The sequence below is a fragment of the Ambystoma mexicanum genome, chromosome 7p (genome assembly GCF_040938575.1).
Source record: "Ambystoma mexicanum isolate Mex_15411 chromosome 7p, UKY_AmexF1_1, whole genome shotgun sequence".
Lineage (NCBI taxonomy): Eukaryota > Metazoa > Chordata > Amphibia > Caudata > Ambystomatidae > Ambystoma > Ambystoma mexicanum.
The window spans coordinates 895341100-895359880 of record NC_090939.1 but is presented as its reverse complement, the minus strand read 5'-3'; the positions used below and the strand labels follow the sequence as shown (position 1 = coordinate 895359880).

The window sequence follows — 18781 nt, the reverse complement described above, 5'->3', positions numbered from 1 at the left end:
GCTTTGAGGGCATTGACCTCTTTCATTCGTCCACCAATGACGAGTTGACAAAGGAGAAGACCGCTACACAAACCGCCAAGTCCTTGGCCATCCTCACTAAGCCAGGGCAGAAGTCCTTCCCTCAATCTCAGGGCAGGGCCGACTTCTAACCCTGCGCCTTCACCGGTTACAAGGGGTTTCGTGACTGCGGTACAGAGGCCTGACAGGTCGCCTAGCGACAAAAGGAGGAAACGGCATAGGACTTTGTGCAGCTTTCCGCTCCACCACGTCTGCTGCCGCCTCTGGCGCCAAGAAGCAGTGATGCCATGGTTGGGGAGCACAGCTCCCTGAGTCCCTGGATCCTTTCTATAGTCTCCAACGGTCTCAGTCTTCCTCTTAATTATCCTCTACCATCCTCTCTGTCAAATAAGGGCCCCGGCTCTTTTACGGGAGATCCTTTCTCTTTTTAGATGCAGGCGGGGGTACCGGTTCCTCAATCGGACAGGGGCTCCGGTTTCTACTCTGGGATTTTGCGCTACCCAAAAATGAGCGGGCTGGCCTGAGGGTAGTCCTCCACCTGTCATTTCTCAACCTGTCTTTACCGCTCAAACGCTTCAAGATGATTACTCCAGCACTCATAGCAATCTCTCTGTGTACAAGGGACTGGATGTGTTCCCTGGACCTCAAGGATGCGTACCTTCATGTTCCCATATATCAGCCGCATTGGAAGTTTCTGCGGTTCGCGATTGTCGTACCAGTTCCGGCACAATGTGCTGCTTTTTGGCCCGGACTCTGCCCCTTGTGTCTTCACAAAGTTAATGAACGCAGTGGCGGGTCTCCTCTGCTTGGAGGGCCATCACTTATACCCTTATTTGGATGACTGGCTGGTTAAAGCCAGCTCGCCCGAGGGGGTGGTCCACTCCTGCCAAAGACTGGTGGACATTCTTCACCAGCTGGGGATCTCGCTCAACCAGAGGAAGTCAGTTGTCCCCCTGCCAGAATCTTAGTCTTCTCGGAGTGCGCTGGAACACGGCTGTGCAGCGGGTGTTCCCCCACGCCCGAGAGACTCCTCTCCCTTCGCAAGGCGATGGGGCACTTTCTGGCCAACTTGACGACCTTGGCATGGTGGTTCCAGCACCTTTTGGGTTTGATGGCTTCTTGCATGCTTTAAGTGCAGCACGCCCGCCTCAAGATGAGGTGCCTCTAGCTCCACCTGGTGGCCAATTGGGACCAGGCGGTGGGGGTCTCGTTCGGACAGGCTCCCTATACCTCCGCTCCTCCCGGACCTTCGTTGGTGGTTGTAGACGACAATGGGTCTAGTTTGCCGGTCCGGTAAGCGGTACCAGTAAGCTTGCCGGTACCGTTGTTACTGGACCAGCAAACTACCAGTTCTGCTCGCCAGTGCCTTCTGCTCGCCGGTGCCGGTGCACCCGCGAGCAGAGCATGTCTGATGCACCGGCACCATTCTGAATGGTGCCGGTGCATCCGACCTCCCCATTCCCATTCAGCCCTTATGGGCTCAATGGGAATGGGGAGCATTTTTTTCTGGCGCCCGCGAATGGGCAATTACCGGGTCCGGCAGGGCTGTAATGACCCGGTATTTGCCCATTCGTGGGCGCCGAGAAAAAGAATAACAGCGGCAGCCGTGCCAGTTATACCGGCAAGGCTACCGCCGGTATTGTAATGAGCCCCAATGTGTCAGAAGGAGCCCCTTGACATGACCGGAGCCTACTCTGCTGTTGATATCCGACTCCTCTTTCGGGCTGCAGGGCTACTCTAGGGGTGCAATACGATTTATGATGCATGGTCCAGGGCGGAAGCCCTCCTGCATATCAATCTGCTCAGGGCAGTGGGCCTGGCCCTCGAGGCCTTTCTGCCCCTCATCAGGGACAAGGCTGTTCTAGTCAGGATTGACAACTGCACTACAATGTTTTTCCTGAACAAGCAGGGTAGCAAAAGCCCACCCCCTCCTGTGCTGGAGGTGGTATCAATCTGGGAATGGGCCCGGACAGAGGATTTGGATTCGAGGGGATTGGGTCCTTTGACGTATTCCATATCTATGACAGTAATCGCCACAGCTGTGCTGCTTCAGAAAATCTTCGGCTCCTGCGTCGATGAAGTCGATACGCCGCCCTCGAGGACCTCCTCCGACGGCCGACGTCACTTTGGAGTTTCTGTTGTTTCTCGGTTCTTCGAACCTGTTTGGTGTTTGGAAGTACTTAATTCATGAAGATGTCTACCTTGTCTTCCACACCGCGTCCGGGCTTTAAGAAGTCCGGGGACTGTGGTTCCAAGATGTCCGTTACGGTCTCGCACGACGCCTGCCTCTGGTGCCTCGGGGAGGCCCATGACACGGATGACTGTGTCGACTGCCAGTCGCTCACGTCTAAAGCCTTGCTGGAGCGCAAGAAGTTATCGGTAGGTAAGGTGTCCAAGCCCCTGAAGTCGAGGTCTGCGGGGCTTTCGACGGACGACTCGAGGGGCGACTCTCCGCGTCGTCGGAAGTCCAGTGGGTCTCGGTCCCGGAGTCGGTCTCGCCACTCCTCTGCCTCTTCGAGGCACTCCCGGAAGCGCCGTCATCGATCGCCTTCCCCGTCCTCATCCGAGGACTCCGCCCGTCGGCGGGTCGCTTACCCCACCAAGCATGCGACGCCAGAGGAATGGGCCTTCTTCGGGAAGAAAATGTTGGCGATTCTCGAATCGCAGGGCACTGGCCCGTCCGCGCCTCCAAGTGGGGTTGGTCGTGATCAGCTGAGAGACACCGCTCGCACGCCTTCAGTCTCGGGTGGACGTCACGATTCGCGGGAGAGGTCCCGCTCGGACAAGGGGAATCGTTCTCGTCATGCCCGGTCCAGGTCCCAGTCCTTGATGCGCTCGAGACCGTGTGAACCTGTGGTGTCTTAACGGAAGAAGTCGACGTCGGTGGTGCCCAGGTCGTCGACTGACTCTTTCGAGGGCTTGCCTTCGAGGAAGTAGTCGACGCCATCGGTGTCCCGGCCGTCGAGGGACACGCTCGGGGCCCCGGCCGCGAGGACTGTGTCGGCGCTGTTGACGCCGCGCTCAGCGTCGACACCGATTCACTCGACGCCTTTCGAGGCTGTGTCGATGGGGGTACCCTGTGGCTCGGAACCCCCTAGAAAGGCTCTGGCCAAGGTCAAGCATGGCTTTGGTTCACGTTCTGTGCCTTCTTACCGCCATCTGGAGTTTATTTCAGAGGTGGATGAGGGCTCTGATGATGGCATGGTGCCTGACACGGTGCCAGACGAGATTCTCTCGGGCCATAGCCAATTTGAGGACCTGAGGCAGTCCCTGCATGATGCTAGTGGGCTGGACACCTCTCCGGAGGTGGAGTCTTGTAGGCCTGAGCCTGGCACTCATGCCGACTCCTCGTACCGGTGCCTTATGTCAAGGGTCACCGAGTACTTGGGATGGTCTGCTCCCCCGGGGGAGTTTGTTCAGGATGACCTTACGGATATCCTCGACATTGGTCCACCAATTGACCCAGTACTGCCGTTTCATATGGCTCTACAGAGGAGGGTGGCGGCGGCTTGGAGTGCTCTGGAGAGTCTCCTGGCAGTGGGCAAGTCTTTGCCGCGAAAATACCGCCCAGCCAGTAGCGACCCCTGCTACTTGTCCATGCACCCTACTCCGGAGAGTTGGCTACGGCCCAGGCAAAGCAAGCGTCGTACCCTACCATCCCTCCTGATCGGGACGACAAGCATTTTGACGGCTGGGCAAAGAAAGTGTTTTCTGCAGGGGGTATGGAGCTTCAGGCGGCCAACTCCATATGTGCCTGGTCACGTTTCACGTACACTCTGTGGAACTGTTTCCTTGGCGGCTGAACATATTCCCGAAGGGGACGAACGGGATGGTTTCCTTGCCATGGTTCAGGATGGCAAGGCTGCCATGTGTGAGGCCGTTCAGTCGGGTTTGGACATGGCAGATTGCGTCAGCCGGTCCATGGCGGCGAGCACCGTGATACGCAGGTTTGCATGGTTGCGGAAGTCGGGGTTTGCTCCTGATGTGCAGGCCCTTTGCCCCTTTGCTCCTCAACATGCCCTTTGACGGGGAACATCTTTTTGTCAGCAAGGCTGACGAGAGCCTTGAGAGGTTGCAGACCTCAAAGGCTGCAGCAAAGTCGTTGGGCGCTGCAGTTCGACAACCTCTGCCTTTTCGTCCATGGGGACAGCAATGGAGGGGTGGTTCCTTTCGTTATTACTCAACCTTTGGTAAAGAGAGAGGAGCTGCCAGTCAAAGGGGCCACCGTAGGAGTGCCAGAGGTGGAAAACAAGGTACTCGAGGTGCCAAGGCTGCTCGGGCTGTTGCCTCTTTGCCATCCGGCAACACGCCACAGCCGCTTCAGCTCAGTCATGAGGCCATGTCCCATGGTTCGCCGGTTGGGCGAAGGCTGGCGCAGCATCTTGCAGAGTGGCGCGCCATTACTTCAGATGTGTGGGCTCTGGAGATCATAACCCACGGCTACTGTCTTCCTTTCCGGCAGAGGCCTCAAGACAATCCACCGGCGAATCTCTCTTTGAAGAGTCCGGATCCACTCCTTGCACAGGAAATTCAATCCCTGCTGGAGAAAGGCGCCATCGAACTGGTGCCTGTAGCGGAGAGGAACAAGGGATGGTGTTCCCCTTATTTTTTGATTTCCAAGAAAGGCTGGGGATTGAGACCCATCATGGACTTGCGCGGTTTGAACAAACTCCTCAGGAAGGACAAGTTCAAGATGGTTACTCTCTCTCAAGTCCTCCATGCCCTGCAACTTCAGGACTGGTTGGTGTCTCTCGACCTCAAGGACGCTTATTTTCATGTGCCGATCCATCCAAAGCACAAGAAGTACCGGAGGTTCATGGTTGGCGACTCGCACTTTCAGTTTCGGGTCCAGCCGTTCGGATTGACCTCCACTCTGGGGGTCTTCACCAAGCTCATGGTAGTGGTGGCAGCGCACCTCAGGAAAGGGGAGATTCACGTCTACCCCTACCTAGACGATTGGTTGATTAGGGTGCGCTCTCCCGAGCAAGTCCTGGATAATCTGTCGGTCACCTGCCACTCCCTCCACAAGCTTAAAGAAGTCCCATTTGACATCAACTCAGAGGCTCTAGTACATCGGAGCAGTGCTCGACACGTTCCTGGGGCAGTGTTTTCCTCCCCAGGTGAGGGCTCATCGCATTCAGCAGATGGTGCACAAGTTTCAACTTGCCCAGAGTCTCCCAGCGTTCGAGTTCTTGAGACTGCTCGGCCTCATGGCATCCTGCATTCTTCTGGTGCCAGAGGCCAGGTTGCAGATGAGATCTTTGCAATGGGCACTCAAGCTCCAGTGGTCTCAGTCCTCCGGCAGGATGTCGGACCCTGTTCAGGTGCCGTCCTCGGTCGCCCATGACCTTCTGTGGTGGGCCGACGAAGGCAATCTGATGAGGGGGGCTCCATTTTGGCTGCCCTGGCAGGAGGTGACGATCGTGACGGACGCATCCCTCACGGGATGAGGAGCTCATGCCAACGAGTTGACAGTCAGCGGTCGTTGGTCTCCGTCGGAGTCCAGACTCCATATCAATCTGTTGGAGCTGAGGGCCGTCGGGCTAGCCCTCAAGGCTTTTCTGCCGACTGTGCGAAGAAAGAATGTCTTGATCCTGACGGACAACACGGTGGCCATGCACTACCTCCACAAAAAGGGGGGGGCAAGGTCACTTCCTCTGTGCAGGGAGGCGATGCTGCTCTGCTTCTGGGCAATCCAGCAGGAAGTTTCGAGCTCAGCAGTTCATCTGGCAGGAGACGAAAACGAGAAGGCGGATGCTCTGAGCAGGCAGAGCGCGATCTCTCACGAGTGGGAGTTGGCTCAGGAGATTCTCCTGGAGATCTTCGCCCTTTGGGGGACCCCTCAAGTGGATCTTTTCGCCTCCAGTGTCAACCGGAAGTGCTAGAGGTTCTGCTAGTGGGAATTTCCTCCAAAAGGAGCCTTAGGAGACGCGTTCGTGGTGGAGTGGTCATTCCCACTGCTGTATGCGTTTCCTCCAGTCCCTGTCATCCTGCAAGTACTGCGGAGGTTACGGAGGTTCGGTTCCCGGATGATCCTCATTGCTTCGGCGTGGGCCCAAAGGACGTGGTACCCGGACCTTCTCGACTTGTCCATCTGCCCTCCACATCGTCTTCCCTACCGAGACGATCTGCTCTCATGGGAAAGGGGTCAGGTTCTCCATCCAGAGGTCAGATCCCTCAACCTTCACGCTTGGTTTTTGAAAGGTTGAGGTATAAGGATTGGGACCTCCCTGAAGATGTGATGGAGGCGTTGCTCTCGGCCAGACGGCCCGCAACTAAGTCCCTGTACCGTTGCCGTTGGAGAAAGTTCTGCGACTGGTGCAGGGTTAAGAATGTGGATCCTTTTGCATGTGACATTCCCATGGTTCTGTCTTTTTTGCTTTCTTTAGCCCAAAGGGGCCTTCAAGTGGGTACCATTAAAGGTTACCTGGCGGCGCTGTCCATATTTAAGCGCTTGTCTGAAGAGTGTTCCTATTTTAAAATTCCTTTAATTTCTCAGTTTCTGAAAGGGCTCACTAATGTGTTCCCTCCGTCACCTTTCCAGGTGCCCGGATGGGATTTGAACCTTGTTCTCAAGTTTCTGATGGGTGCTCCGTTTGAGCCTTTGCATTCATGCCCTTTGAGATTGTTAACTCTTAAAACTGTATTTTTAGTTGCGGTCGCTTCCGATCGCAGAGTGAGTGAGTTACAGGCTCTTTCACTTAAGCCACCCTTCACTGTGTTTCATAAGGACAGGGTTGTCCTTAGAGTTCGTCCTTCTTTTCTTCCGAAGGTGGTGTCGGAATTTCATTAAGGCCAGAAGGTTGTTCTTCCGGCATTTTTCCTTCTCCACATCCTGGTAAGGAAGAGGAGAGGCTCAATAGGCTTGATCCTAGGAGAGCGTTAAGCTTTTATATTTCACGCATGTCCTGGGTCAGAGTGGATGATCAGCTCTTCGTTGGTTACGCTGGGAAGTGTTTGGGACGAGCTGTGATGAAACAGACTTTGTCTCGCTGGATTATTTTGACTATCTGAGTGTTACCGCTTGGCGGGTAAGGACCCACCGGTTGGCTTACGGGCCCATTCTACCAGGGGTATAGCTGCCTCTACTACCCTGCAGAGGGGTGTTCCTATTCGTAACATCTGTGAGGCATGCACCTGGGCTTCGGTTCATACTTTTGTACGTCACTACTCCCTCGATTCCATCCGGGGGCAGGATCTGGCCTTTGGCAAGGCAGTCCTTTACTCCGCAATTTGATTGGGCATGCTAAATTTCTGTTTTCTAAATTCTTTACCCACCTCCTTGCATTGGTACTGCTTTGGGAGTCTGACATAGATATGGAATACGTCGGAGGACCCAATCCCTTCGAAGAACAAGTTACTCTCTTACCTGGTAATGTTCTTTCGATGGGATGGTCCGACAACTTATTCCATATCGCTCCCTCCCTACCTTCCCAGCTACAGAATTTCTTATGCGATTGCAGCTTACCTTTCCGCAAGGCTTTCTGTGTCAGACTGGCAGAAGACTGGTGGCACGTGTTCTGGAAAAAAACTACAACTGAGTCTACGGGCGTCGTGCGTCCTACTTATAACATCCAGTGACGTCGGCCATCGGAGGAGGTCCTCGAGGGCGGCGTATCGACGTCATCGACGCAGGACGCAGACGCCGAAGATTTTCCGAAGCAGCACAGCTGTGGTGATTACTGTCATAGATATGGAATATGTCGTCGGACCATCCCATCGAAAGAACGTTACCAGGAAAGAGTAACTTGTTCTTTCAGCAGTCCACCTTCTGGGGAACAGCAACGCAGAAGCGGACCAGTTAAGCCACTTTTGGTTCAACACCTATGAGTGGAAGTTGCACACTGACTCCTTGTTGCCCCTGTTCCATCGTTGGGGGTTCCCGGATCGGGACTTGTTCGCATTGCCTCAGAATTCCAAGTGCCCTCTGTTTGCTTCGTGGTGGGGTAAGGGGGAGTGGTCTCGGGAGATGCCTTCCAGATCTGCTGGCATGGCCGCAGCTGCTGTGAGTTCCCGCCTCCCCCATTGCTCCGGCGGACAGTTCGCAAGTTTTGGGCTATGGCTGGCTACAGCCTCATCCTGATTGCCCCCCACTGACCTTCGAGAGCCTGGCTCTCGGATTTGCTACAGTTGTGCTTCAAGGGGCCTGTCCATCTTCCGATCCCCCGCAGGGGCTTCCTAATGCAGCAGGGCGGAGCAGTGGAACACCCAAATCAGCCAGGCTGGCCTGAATGGGCCTAGTTCCTGACCAGCTAAGGCTGCAGCATGCTCCATTTTCAGATGACAACTGCGACATCATTCAACAGGCCAGGAGGCTGTCTATTCGATCCCAGTATAAGAGCAAGTGGACTAGGTTCTGCCTCTGGGCTTGCGACAAGGGACTGAATCCCGTCATCTGCTCGCTGGGTGACTTGCTGGCCTTTTCAGCGCACCTGTCTCGTTGTGGACTACAGGTGGATACTTGCTGCAATTATTTGACAGCCATTGGGGCTTACAAGAATTCCCCTGAGCATGTTTTTCAGCAGCCAACCCGCTGGTTAAGGCCCACCTCAAGGGGCTATCCAGGCATTTTTCCCCAGTTCATAGGTCGCATCCGGTCTGGGCCCTCAATGTGGTCCTCGTAGCCTAGCAGTGCAAGCCCTTTCGAGCCAATGGCCTTGGTGATATTCAGCTGGTGACACTGAAGAGCGTGCTGTTGGCGACTCTCTGCGCACAGGATCAGCGAGCTGCAGGTGTTATCATGCAAGCCCCTATGAAATGATATGTTATTTATAACGTGCTTAATACCCAGAGGTTTCCAAGCGCTGACCTGGGTTTCAAACCTGTGTTGCTCTGTGTCGTCTTACTTCCAAGACTGGCACGTTGCCGCTGAGCTATCCTGCCGAGCTATCCTCTCTCCCTTCACCACGTTTCACGATGACAACGTCATCTTGGGCATGCATCCAAATATTTTGCCCATGGTGATCTCTCCGTTCCATTTGAATCAGGACATATGCCTGCCAGTGTTCTTCCTGAATCTTCAATCAATTCTTTGGACCTCAAGAGGGTCCAAGTTTTATCTCTCGGACGATATGCTTCAGGAAGTCTGTGGCACTGTTCATCACTTTCGGGGCCCTGTTCCCTCAGCTCCCAGGCTTCCAAGGCTTCTATTGCCCGTTGGATGGTTCATGCCATTTCAGAGGCATATACGGCCATGGACAAAACGGTCCCGGAAGGGGTTTTATGCGGTGAGGGGCAAAGGCCACAGCGTTGCGTTTCTGAGACATGCTTCTTGGTATGTCATCAGCAGAGCGGCCACTTGGGCTACTCCGGCTTTCTGCAGGCACTATTCCCTGGACATCAGCTCCAGGCGTGATGCTGAGTTTGGTCATGCAGGTCTGAAGAACCGGTTTGCTCCTTCCTAAATATGAGGCAGGTTGTCACGGCTCCACCCTATGGTCGTCTTCGGTGCAATCACCCACAGGGATGTAGGAAAGGGGACAGGAGGTATGAGTAATTAGTTATTCACTGTAGTGACTGGAGTACTCATAGTTCCCTTTCCTCCATACGTCCCACCCACTTTCCACCGCTTTTTTGCCAGGGGCAAATATATCCAGAATAGCCAGGTATCTAAGCATCTGATTTGTCAAAGGGGACTGAGCTAAGGTTCTGCGGGGCCGTGTCTCGGGGGGAGGGTGGGGAGGCAGTCCTAGGTCTGAATCCGCGCCCCCTTGCACTGCACTAAATTTAAAGGGGAAGCTCAATTCTTCACTGCCAAAGGTTCTGGTACTATCTTCACATTGGGGGAAGCCCATAAGGATGAAGGAAATGTGACTATGGACTAGGAGTACTCTAGTCACTACGGTGAGTAACCTTAATTTCTTTGATATGTTGCTTATATGCTGTATCATGGAGCAAAAATTGTATCAGATGCCATACTGTATCACAAGGTTCCTCCCCATTGAACAGCCCAGTACGAAACTTAAATTGGCATCGGCATGATCTGAAATGACTATAAAGCACTTCAGCCCATATCACCTTAGGGAATGGTGTTCGTGAAGTCAAGTAAGTCTACACCTGAAGATGTACCATGAGGGGATGAATAGAACATATATGGTCTAGTAGTCTCATTTCAGCATCTCCAAGGATCAATTAAATTCCATGTATTAATGAATGCAGTGTGCCTAGCGTTTAGTCTCTATTGTGTGTTGCATGAAGACGTTATTTGAGGAGTCAAACTTGGGAGATGAACACATAGTGGAGTTTTCTCATAAGTTAAATTAATAAAGGGTCAAACGCCTAACTTTCCCTAACCCAACCAAGACTAAATGAAAATGACCCAGTATCCAAAGATTTCTGTTCCCCACACTAATGCATACAGCAAAAATCATAAAGGTATCATTTGGCTGTTTCAACTTTGCAAAAACAACATATACATTCAAACATAAAGCAAACAAGAATCCTTGTGATCGGGGTTGGATCTTCCCCTGTATCAATTCGGGATGTTTCAAATCAAAGTTCATTTGGAGAGAAGTTATTAGCCAAGTTCCACTCCAAGTAGAATACAAAGTTACAAAGTTCTTCTGATTCAGTATGTCTTTGACTTGGCAAATAACTTTGCTCACTGTGGTCATTGTGAGAAAGGAAACCACTCTTGCATACCATACAAACTGCTCCAAGGGAAAAACACATGACAGACCAAAATAATAAATGCTACCGTTGTCCCTAATTTAGACAGGCAAAAGGGTGCCAGTGTTCATTAATCGTGCAATTAAAATGTGAATTCAAACTTCATATTGGCTGCAGATGAGAAACTAATCCATTACATAACAAGTAACATGGCCTTAGTACAACCTCTTTGCCATGTGCGTGTACAATCTGTTGATGGATAATTGTTCTGCGCAGTTCCAAGGAAGGCTACAACTACACAGTGCAGTCTGCCAGCAACTAAAATTAGTTTAGGGAATATAATTTTCTTTTCAGACTTCAATTTACTTGACTTTCAAAGTGCACAAATACAATTGTTTGGCATCTACGAAAGGACAACAAGGAAAGTAGTTAAACAATTGTGATGCATAATTATATAGGGAAAATCGAAGGGCAGAACTACTCTTGCCTGTAAAATAGTGACCGTCCAAAAAGGCGGTGTTTGCTGTGCATGTTCCATTTGAATGTTTTTGATACCAACTGCAGTTTGGATTTGGATTTTGTCAGAGCACCATTTTGTGACCATCCTTTCATATTGTGGTGTACTGCATACACTATTACATTTCTTTTTTATTGGCCATTGACAAACTGTTCACTAAGTGTTCTAAATTAGTCTTAGTGCGTTGTTAAATTTCCACTCAACTGAACATTAGTGTTTGTTTTTGCAGAGTGGCATGAAAAGGCCATCCTCTCTCTTAAAGTTAACTCGCAAGAGGCGATTCCTCTTAACAGTGCACACAAACACACATAAATTAATGTAGTATTTACAGATGAGGACCGCAAACAATAAATATGCTGGAATGGCAGATTGTTTTCTTTAACCTATTGTATTGCACAGATTCTATGGACCGCTTTTTGTTTTTAAAGAAGATCAACAAATGCTGGCAAGATCACTGCAGGCAAATGGTAAGTGAGAAGTTCCTTTCTATTGTACTTCAAGAAATGTTATAGCAGCTTCAAGATTCTTATAATGGCGAATAAATAGGTTGCTCACTACAAGATACCCAATTATATTTCTTTAATTAGAAAAATACTTCTTAATTGGTTTTAACATCCTTGTAAATTCCCCTCCGCTGCCCTTCCTTTCTTCTTAAATGCACTCCTTTCACCTTCCTTTCTTTTTAAATGCATTTCTTATAGACTGGACTTTTGTGTGATGTTGGGTTTGATAACTTGGATCTCCAGCTATTTTGTGAGGCTAGTGCAGTCCCTTTAGGTTAAGTGTCATCATATAAACAATTATAATGCTTGTATCACCAGAGGAGAACATGGGCAAGTAGCAGCCATTGGTTTGTGCTGTTACACCTGCTGCCATTAGCATTTTAAGGTACCCATGGAACAGAACATCAACCTATTACCTTTCTTCCCTGGAAAGTTTCGGATTGAAGGGTCTGAAATGGTGCAAATGGAGAGCCGGCCTCCTCTTTGCTCCCCTCTGTCAAAACTTTGCGACCTTTATAGCAGGAGCTGTGCATATTGTTTGCCACCGTTGCTGTAACCGTCAGGGGGGCCACACCTGCACATTTGAAGTTAGAGGGATTAGTTGCAACCCTTGTCTCTTCTGGAGAAAGTGTAAATACAAGTTAGAATGCTCTGCCCTCATTGGGCAGAACTTTCCTGTGACTCAGGCCCATAATAGGGGGGCAGGCAATGAACATGGGTCGATTTATCTATCAGTAAATTTGTATGTATTAGTTGATTTTATTTAATTCTATCCAGGTCTGGTTATGTGAAAGGGGCATACCTGCCTACCTGCTCTGTACATCTGCAAACTGGATCTTTTTTTGCCACCTTGGTTGCCTTGTACAACCCCGTTTTTAACCCATACTTAAAGAGCATCTGTGAAATACCAGTTCTTAACTGAGTAAAAGTTTCTTGATGCCAATAAACTGACACCAAAGAACAGCACATTTCTGAAGCAGCATTGAACTACAGTTCCCAGCAGCCCCGGCGTCCTTTGCAGGTGGAGCGTGTTACATTGGCTCTTGCCTGCAATCCCGGGGCCTCCAGGATCAGGCAGCCAGGGCGCGCATAACGCTGTGTGAGAAAGAAGAGACAGACGGAGCTCTAATCGCTACGTCTTTATTCCTGTCCCTCCTTCCATGGTCTTCCCCTTCCTCTTGCGTCACTTCACTCCCCACTCCCTCGTTCTACGCTCCTTAGCCCCAGACTACATTTCCCGACAGTACACCCACGCCTCAATTAAACACTGACAATACATCTTTACCCCATTTCTTCAATGAGTCTGCGAGGTCTGGTTCTCGCTCTTTGTGGACGAATGTCCCCCACCTCCGGCCTTCCACTCTGGTCATCCCGCTCCATTTCGACCGGTCCCGTTGCATCCAAGTTTTCAACATCTCTATGGTATGACTCCTCCGAAGAGTAGACCACTTCCTTATCTTGTGACCCTTATCATCGCGCCTGATGCTTTCCTATCAGTATTTTAAAGTGCAACGAGTTCCTGGTCCCCTTCAGCTGTGATGGAGCCCTTCTTCATGGTGATGAGTGGATTTTCATGGAAGTAAGCGTCACCTTTGCAGGTCCGGGTTTGCTTTACGACCACCACACCACATAGTGTTAAGGTGAACGGCTGTGCTTGCCTCTGGCGATCTGAGTAGTCTTGTATCTTTTCTTTGGCTTTGGCATTTCTATTCCATATCTCCTGGTCCTCTCCGAGGTCCTCTGTGACTGCCTTGTAGTGAGCTAACCTGGTGCAGACATTCCGGCCAAACATGACTTTGGCTGGCATTTCCCTGTCGAGCTGTGTGGGGTGCTCCTATAGTCCCTCAGGAGTTGATGCAAACTGGCTCATATGGCTGTCCCGTTAACTGGGAGATTTGCAATTTCCGGCTTCAGGTTGGCCATAAAGCGCTCAATCGTGCCATTTACTTGAGGCCACAACAGGGTCACCTTCCTGTGCTTGAACCCCATGTATTTTGCGAAAGCCTTAAAGTTTTGGCTCGTGAATGGTGGCCCATTGCCTGATTTCACCTGCTTGGGAATGCCATAGACCTTGAAGATTCTGTCTAGCATAGGGATGACAAGGTGGGCTGCTGTGGACAAGACCACTTGTGCCTCCGGATATCGAGAGTACTAGTCTATTATGGCTATGGTTTTCGGGGATTACCAATTTTTACCGATATCTAGCCCCCATTAATGTTACTCGGGGGGACTATGATAAACCCCAGTACTTCATACTTAGTAAGTGCAGGGAGAGGGATTTGAAACAGTCTTGTCTTATATTCAAGACAGACGCGTTGCTGGTGAGCTATCCTGGCAGCTCTGTGAAAGAGTTGTATTTTATAGCTGAAATGATTATGCACCATTGCCACCTTGTCGCTGAATGTCGAATTGACTGCATTGCAAACTGCGTGTGCTTAAGAACGTCCAATGTCACCAGAGCACTAGCAGCAGCCAGTCTCGAGTGATCCAGGTTCATCTTTGTTTTGTGTTGTCCACCATCAGAGGATCCAGCCTACCGCCTGCCCCATATTCAGTATCTGAGGTACGTCATGTTTGTTCAGCTTTTTAACACCCTTGCTCTCTCTCTCCTCTCTCGCACACACCCTTTACCACTCGCTCTCTTCTTGCTCTTCGCTCTCACTCGCTCTCTCTCTATAGAAGTCAGTATGCACAGGTTCAAATTCAGTACAGGCCAGCAAAGCCCTCCTTCGCACCGTGTGTCCACAGTGCGTCCCTGCAAGCCCAGGACCCTTCGAGGATTGGGGGGATAACTGAAGGGTTTTGGCCTTGCAGGGACTCAAGGACACCCGTTTGGGCCCACGGTGCGTCCCTGCGAGCCCAGAAAAGGTAAAAAATAATAAGTTTGAAACAGTGCTATGTCTTTCATGCTGCTTCTTTTCCTAACTATTTATCAATTGCACTGGTGATGAGTTACTTCATTTTGCGGATAATAGTTTAGACCAATGGTGCTGAGTCGACCGGTTTATTTATGTGTGCAATGTTTGTCGGGTACATGGACCTGGATTATTTCTTTATTTATGCAAAGTTTGTCAGATACAAACCTTGCATAAATAAATAATGCGGGTCCATGTATCCTTCTAACAAGTGATTGTTTATTGGATTCAGGTGTCTCCTTGACATTGCCTTTTTGGCTTGTGTTGGAGGGTTGGGGGGGGTTTAACTGAAGAGCCCACGGTGCGTCCCTGCAAGCACAGGACCCTTCCATCTTCCCTCGAATATTGGGGGGATAACTGAAGCCCTATGGAGCTCGAATGGGAATGGGGAGCATTTTATAACTGCGCACAGGAATGGGCAATTACCGGGTCTGGCAAGGCCGTAATGACCCAGTAATTGCCCTTTCCCGGGCGCCGGTAACATTTGCACGTTCGGCGGCAGCTTGCCGGTTTTACCGGCAAGGCTACCGCCGAACTTGTAATGAGGCCCACTGACTTGAAATGATTTTCTTCCCCACAGGCTGAGCATCGTTGTCTAATCGCTGGGCATGTGCCCTCATGTGGAAATTCATATCTGTATCGATAGCAGGATGGCTCACCTTGTGATCTATATGCCCCCATTAGCTTGTGTACACCCTCCGGGTGTGTCGATTGACTTTTTGGGCTGTCGAAGGATTCCACTTGCGACTGCCATTTCTGCCCTTGCTAGCATGAAAAGCTCCTCTAGCGATCTTACCTTTTTGTAATAATTTCCTCCTGAAGCTTTGGGATTCACACGCTGCAATGATCTGAGATTCCAGCGCATCTGTGTTGGAAAAATAGAAATCGCTGTACTTCATTTTGTTGCGTAGTCTCATTGCAAATGCGTCCGTTGTTTCTCCTTTAGCTTGTTTCGTATTGTGAAACAGATGCCTCTCGTAATCCACATTGGTATGTGGTGTATAATCGGTGGCTAGAGCTGTCTTGAGGCTTTCAATCGTGTCGATGGAGTCGGCGGGGAAGTCCTCAATAATGTCCCTTGTGGCTGGGCCCGCTGCTAGTTTCAACAGAAATTGCTGACGGGCGTCTTCCCCCGGGCCAACTGCCCCTACATATAAATCAAAGTCCCAGACCCACCTTGGTCCCATGTTGCTGGTGTCCGCCTGGTATTTGCACTGCCAGGGACCCTGACAACCTTTGTTGGCGCTGCGGCTGTGGTTTCACTGGGACTGTTGCTGAGATGTCCTGGTCTGACATGCTGTATCCTGAATGCTTGATCTTTTGTGGCGCTTCCTGGTCTCCCTCCTCCTGTGGCCTGTTTGACTGTCTGGGAGAGCCTCCTGCTCATGAATTCCCTGGTTAGAAGAACTTTGATGCTATCCCACGTGTGGTGGCCACCAGGATTAGGCACAAGCATAACTCCAGCACCCTCCCTGGGCACCTGTCCGTCACCTGTTCTCATGGCCACTGGCCTCTTTTGCCTCCTTATACACAGCAAATGCTGTGTAGGAGCTGCCTTTAGAAGGCACGAGCACCGCCTAATTAGTTGGCCCGGGCCTCTGACTGTCCAGCACTCGCTGCCGCAGCCCTTGGGTCCCATTCCCCCTCGGGCCATGTGCTGCCACCAGGTCTCCTCCTTTCAGAGTTGGTCGGCCGTGCGGGCGTTCTGCGCTGAATCACTGCCTGTACACGTGGGCCGTCACTCGTCGCCAATGTAACAATGGCTCTTGCCTGCAATCCCGGGGCCTCTAGGATCAGGCACCCAGGGCTCGCATAAAGCTGCGCGGGGACAAAGAGATGGAGACGGAGCTCTGATCTATACGTCTTTATTCCTGTCCGTCCTTCCATGGTCTTCCCCTTCCTTCTCTCACTTCACTTCCCTCCCCACTCCCTCGTCCCACCCTCCCAAGCCCCAGAATACATTTCCCAACAGTACAGAGGGAAACTCCATTTAAGGGATACACCCTGCCTATGCCGGTTCCAACTGATTGACTGTTACAGCGATACACTGCTCCAGCGGCTCCCAGTCCCACGTTGAAGGAGTTTGAGGGTCCACACCATTGCTGCTGTGATTAGAACAGCTGCTTCTCATTAGTGTGCAGGCGATGAAGGGAGACATGGATCGAATTCCCAACCACTGATGCTTTGGTGATGCACATTTTTGCCCGACAAACAGCCTGGGGAATCCTGACGAGGGTTTCCGGGCATAAGATAAGTGCGGAATGGTGCATATTAAGACGCACTACAGGAGTGGAGCTGGGAATGTGTCTTGCAGTGCATATTATGTCCTGTCCAAGATTACTACAGAACTCGCCTCTGATGGAACAGGCACAGAGTCCACGCTGCAAACTAAGATTTGGTGAACTCAAGAATTGCTTGCTGCTTTCCTTTGCTTACTTTTGGCTTATGCTGTACAGCTTCTGTTGCACAGAAATACTCATTCGAATGGATTGTGGCCTCTCACGTATTCCTGATCTTTGATATTTCCTAATATCCAGCTTGCTGCTTCAGAATAAATGTTTCCCAGTATAGGGCGATGTGCGTCGATGCGTGATTGAGTTGATCTTGGAGGTCTCCATCCTGACGTCTACGTCATCACTGGTATAAGTAGCGTGCGCAGTGCCTGTTGCTCAGTCCGTTTTTTTCTGCGCTTCACAGCTTTGATAACGCATTGCTTGCTTCCGTGATTCTTCAAATTTCTTTGAGTTTCTTGAGAAAATGTTTGTTTTTCGCTAAGATAGTTTCCTCATCGACTCCTCAATCCGTTTTTTAAAAAAATGCAGGGACTGTGGTGCTAAAATGTCCATGACGGACCCACACAGGATCAGGTGACTCATAACATGTGACAGCGACCGATGCAGAAGTGATGAAAGGACTTTAACGCTGTACGAGTACTGTTTAGAATGACTGTCCCATTCCGAGTGAGGACTACGGCAAGGACGCCCACCGGAAGTTGCAGCAAGCGGCGACGCTGCACGAAGGTTTACCAACCACCTCAGTTTAATGGCGTACGAAGGATAACCCCTATTCTAGGATCGCAGTCTACTAAGAAGACAAGCCTATTTACCTGTTGAAGGTGTAAGCAATAATAACTTTCACAAGATTGAGAAGAACACTATTGTGAAAAGCGTGCAAAAATGTGAAGACCAATTTGTCAAGTTTCCCTTGAAGAAGTTCTTATATTTCTCTATACTGTTGGAAAAAGAATGAAACATGTTGGGTGTTATGGGCGGTATATTACTTGACGGCGCTTTCTAATGATTTATTGATTTATTTATAACCTTGTGGCTGTATACACCAGGATTCACCCACTAAGGTGATTAGATACATAATATGTATTAAGAGAGCAACCTGTAAAATGGGAGTTCTCTAGTTTCTGTATCCGACAGATGTCTCATTACATAGGGTCCAACTCTGTTTTAGTTAGAAAGTGTATGAGTGAATTATTTAGTGTGTATGTTTGAGTGCACTTTATGAGATAAAAAGAAAGGTGCGTTTTTTTATGGCAGAAAATAGTCTGCATTCTTTTTAAATTGCTTGAAATCTGTTTTTATATACTGATTTAATAAAGTTTTGTATTGAATTGACTTAGTCTGCATAGTGATAATGTTCTATTCTGCATAGATGTTTAAGAGCTAATGTTCTTGTTCTCCTTAAGGGGGTTCAGCAAGAGGGCAATGAGATTCTTGAGTTTAGAAGCTGTTGCAAGTTGGTATTAGGGGGGGCCGTTAAAAGTTTCCCCTTTGTCTTTCTCTGTTTTCTGGTTGTCCAAGATTACTACAGAACTCGCCTGTGATGGAACAGGCACAGAGTCCATGCTGCAAACTAAGACTTGGTCAACTCAGGAACTGCTTGCTGCTTTCCTTTGCTTACTTTTGGCTTATGTTGTACGGCTTCTGTTGCACAGAAATACTCATTCGAATGGATTGTGGCCTCCCACGTATTCCTGATCTTCGATATTTCCTAATATCCAGCTTGCTGCCTTAGAAAAAATGTTTCCCAGTAGAGGGCGATGATGCCTGGTTGAGTCGATATCCCTCGGAGGTCTCCATCCTGACGTCTACATCACTGGTATAAGTAGCGTGCGCAGTGCCCGTTGCTCAGTTCAGTTTTTCTGCGCTTCACAGCTTTGGTAATGCACCACTTGGTTCCGTGATTCTTCGAATTTCTTTGAGTTTCTT

At 50.2% G+C, this 18781-nt stretch overlaps 1 protein-coding gene across 1 annotated transcript in view; it reads left to right on the top strand.

Annotated features, from left to right (window-relative positions):
* Positions 1-18781, top strand: part of CUL4A (cullin 4A) — a 2221838-nt gene that overhangs the window by 366773 nt on the left and 1836284 nt on the right. The window contains exon 4 of the mRNA XM_069637151.1: positions 11542-11610. Coding sequence (XP_069493252.1) covers positions 11542-11610 — 69 coding nt within the window. The remainder of the gene's footprint in view (positions 1-11541; positions 11611-18781) is intronic.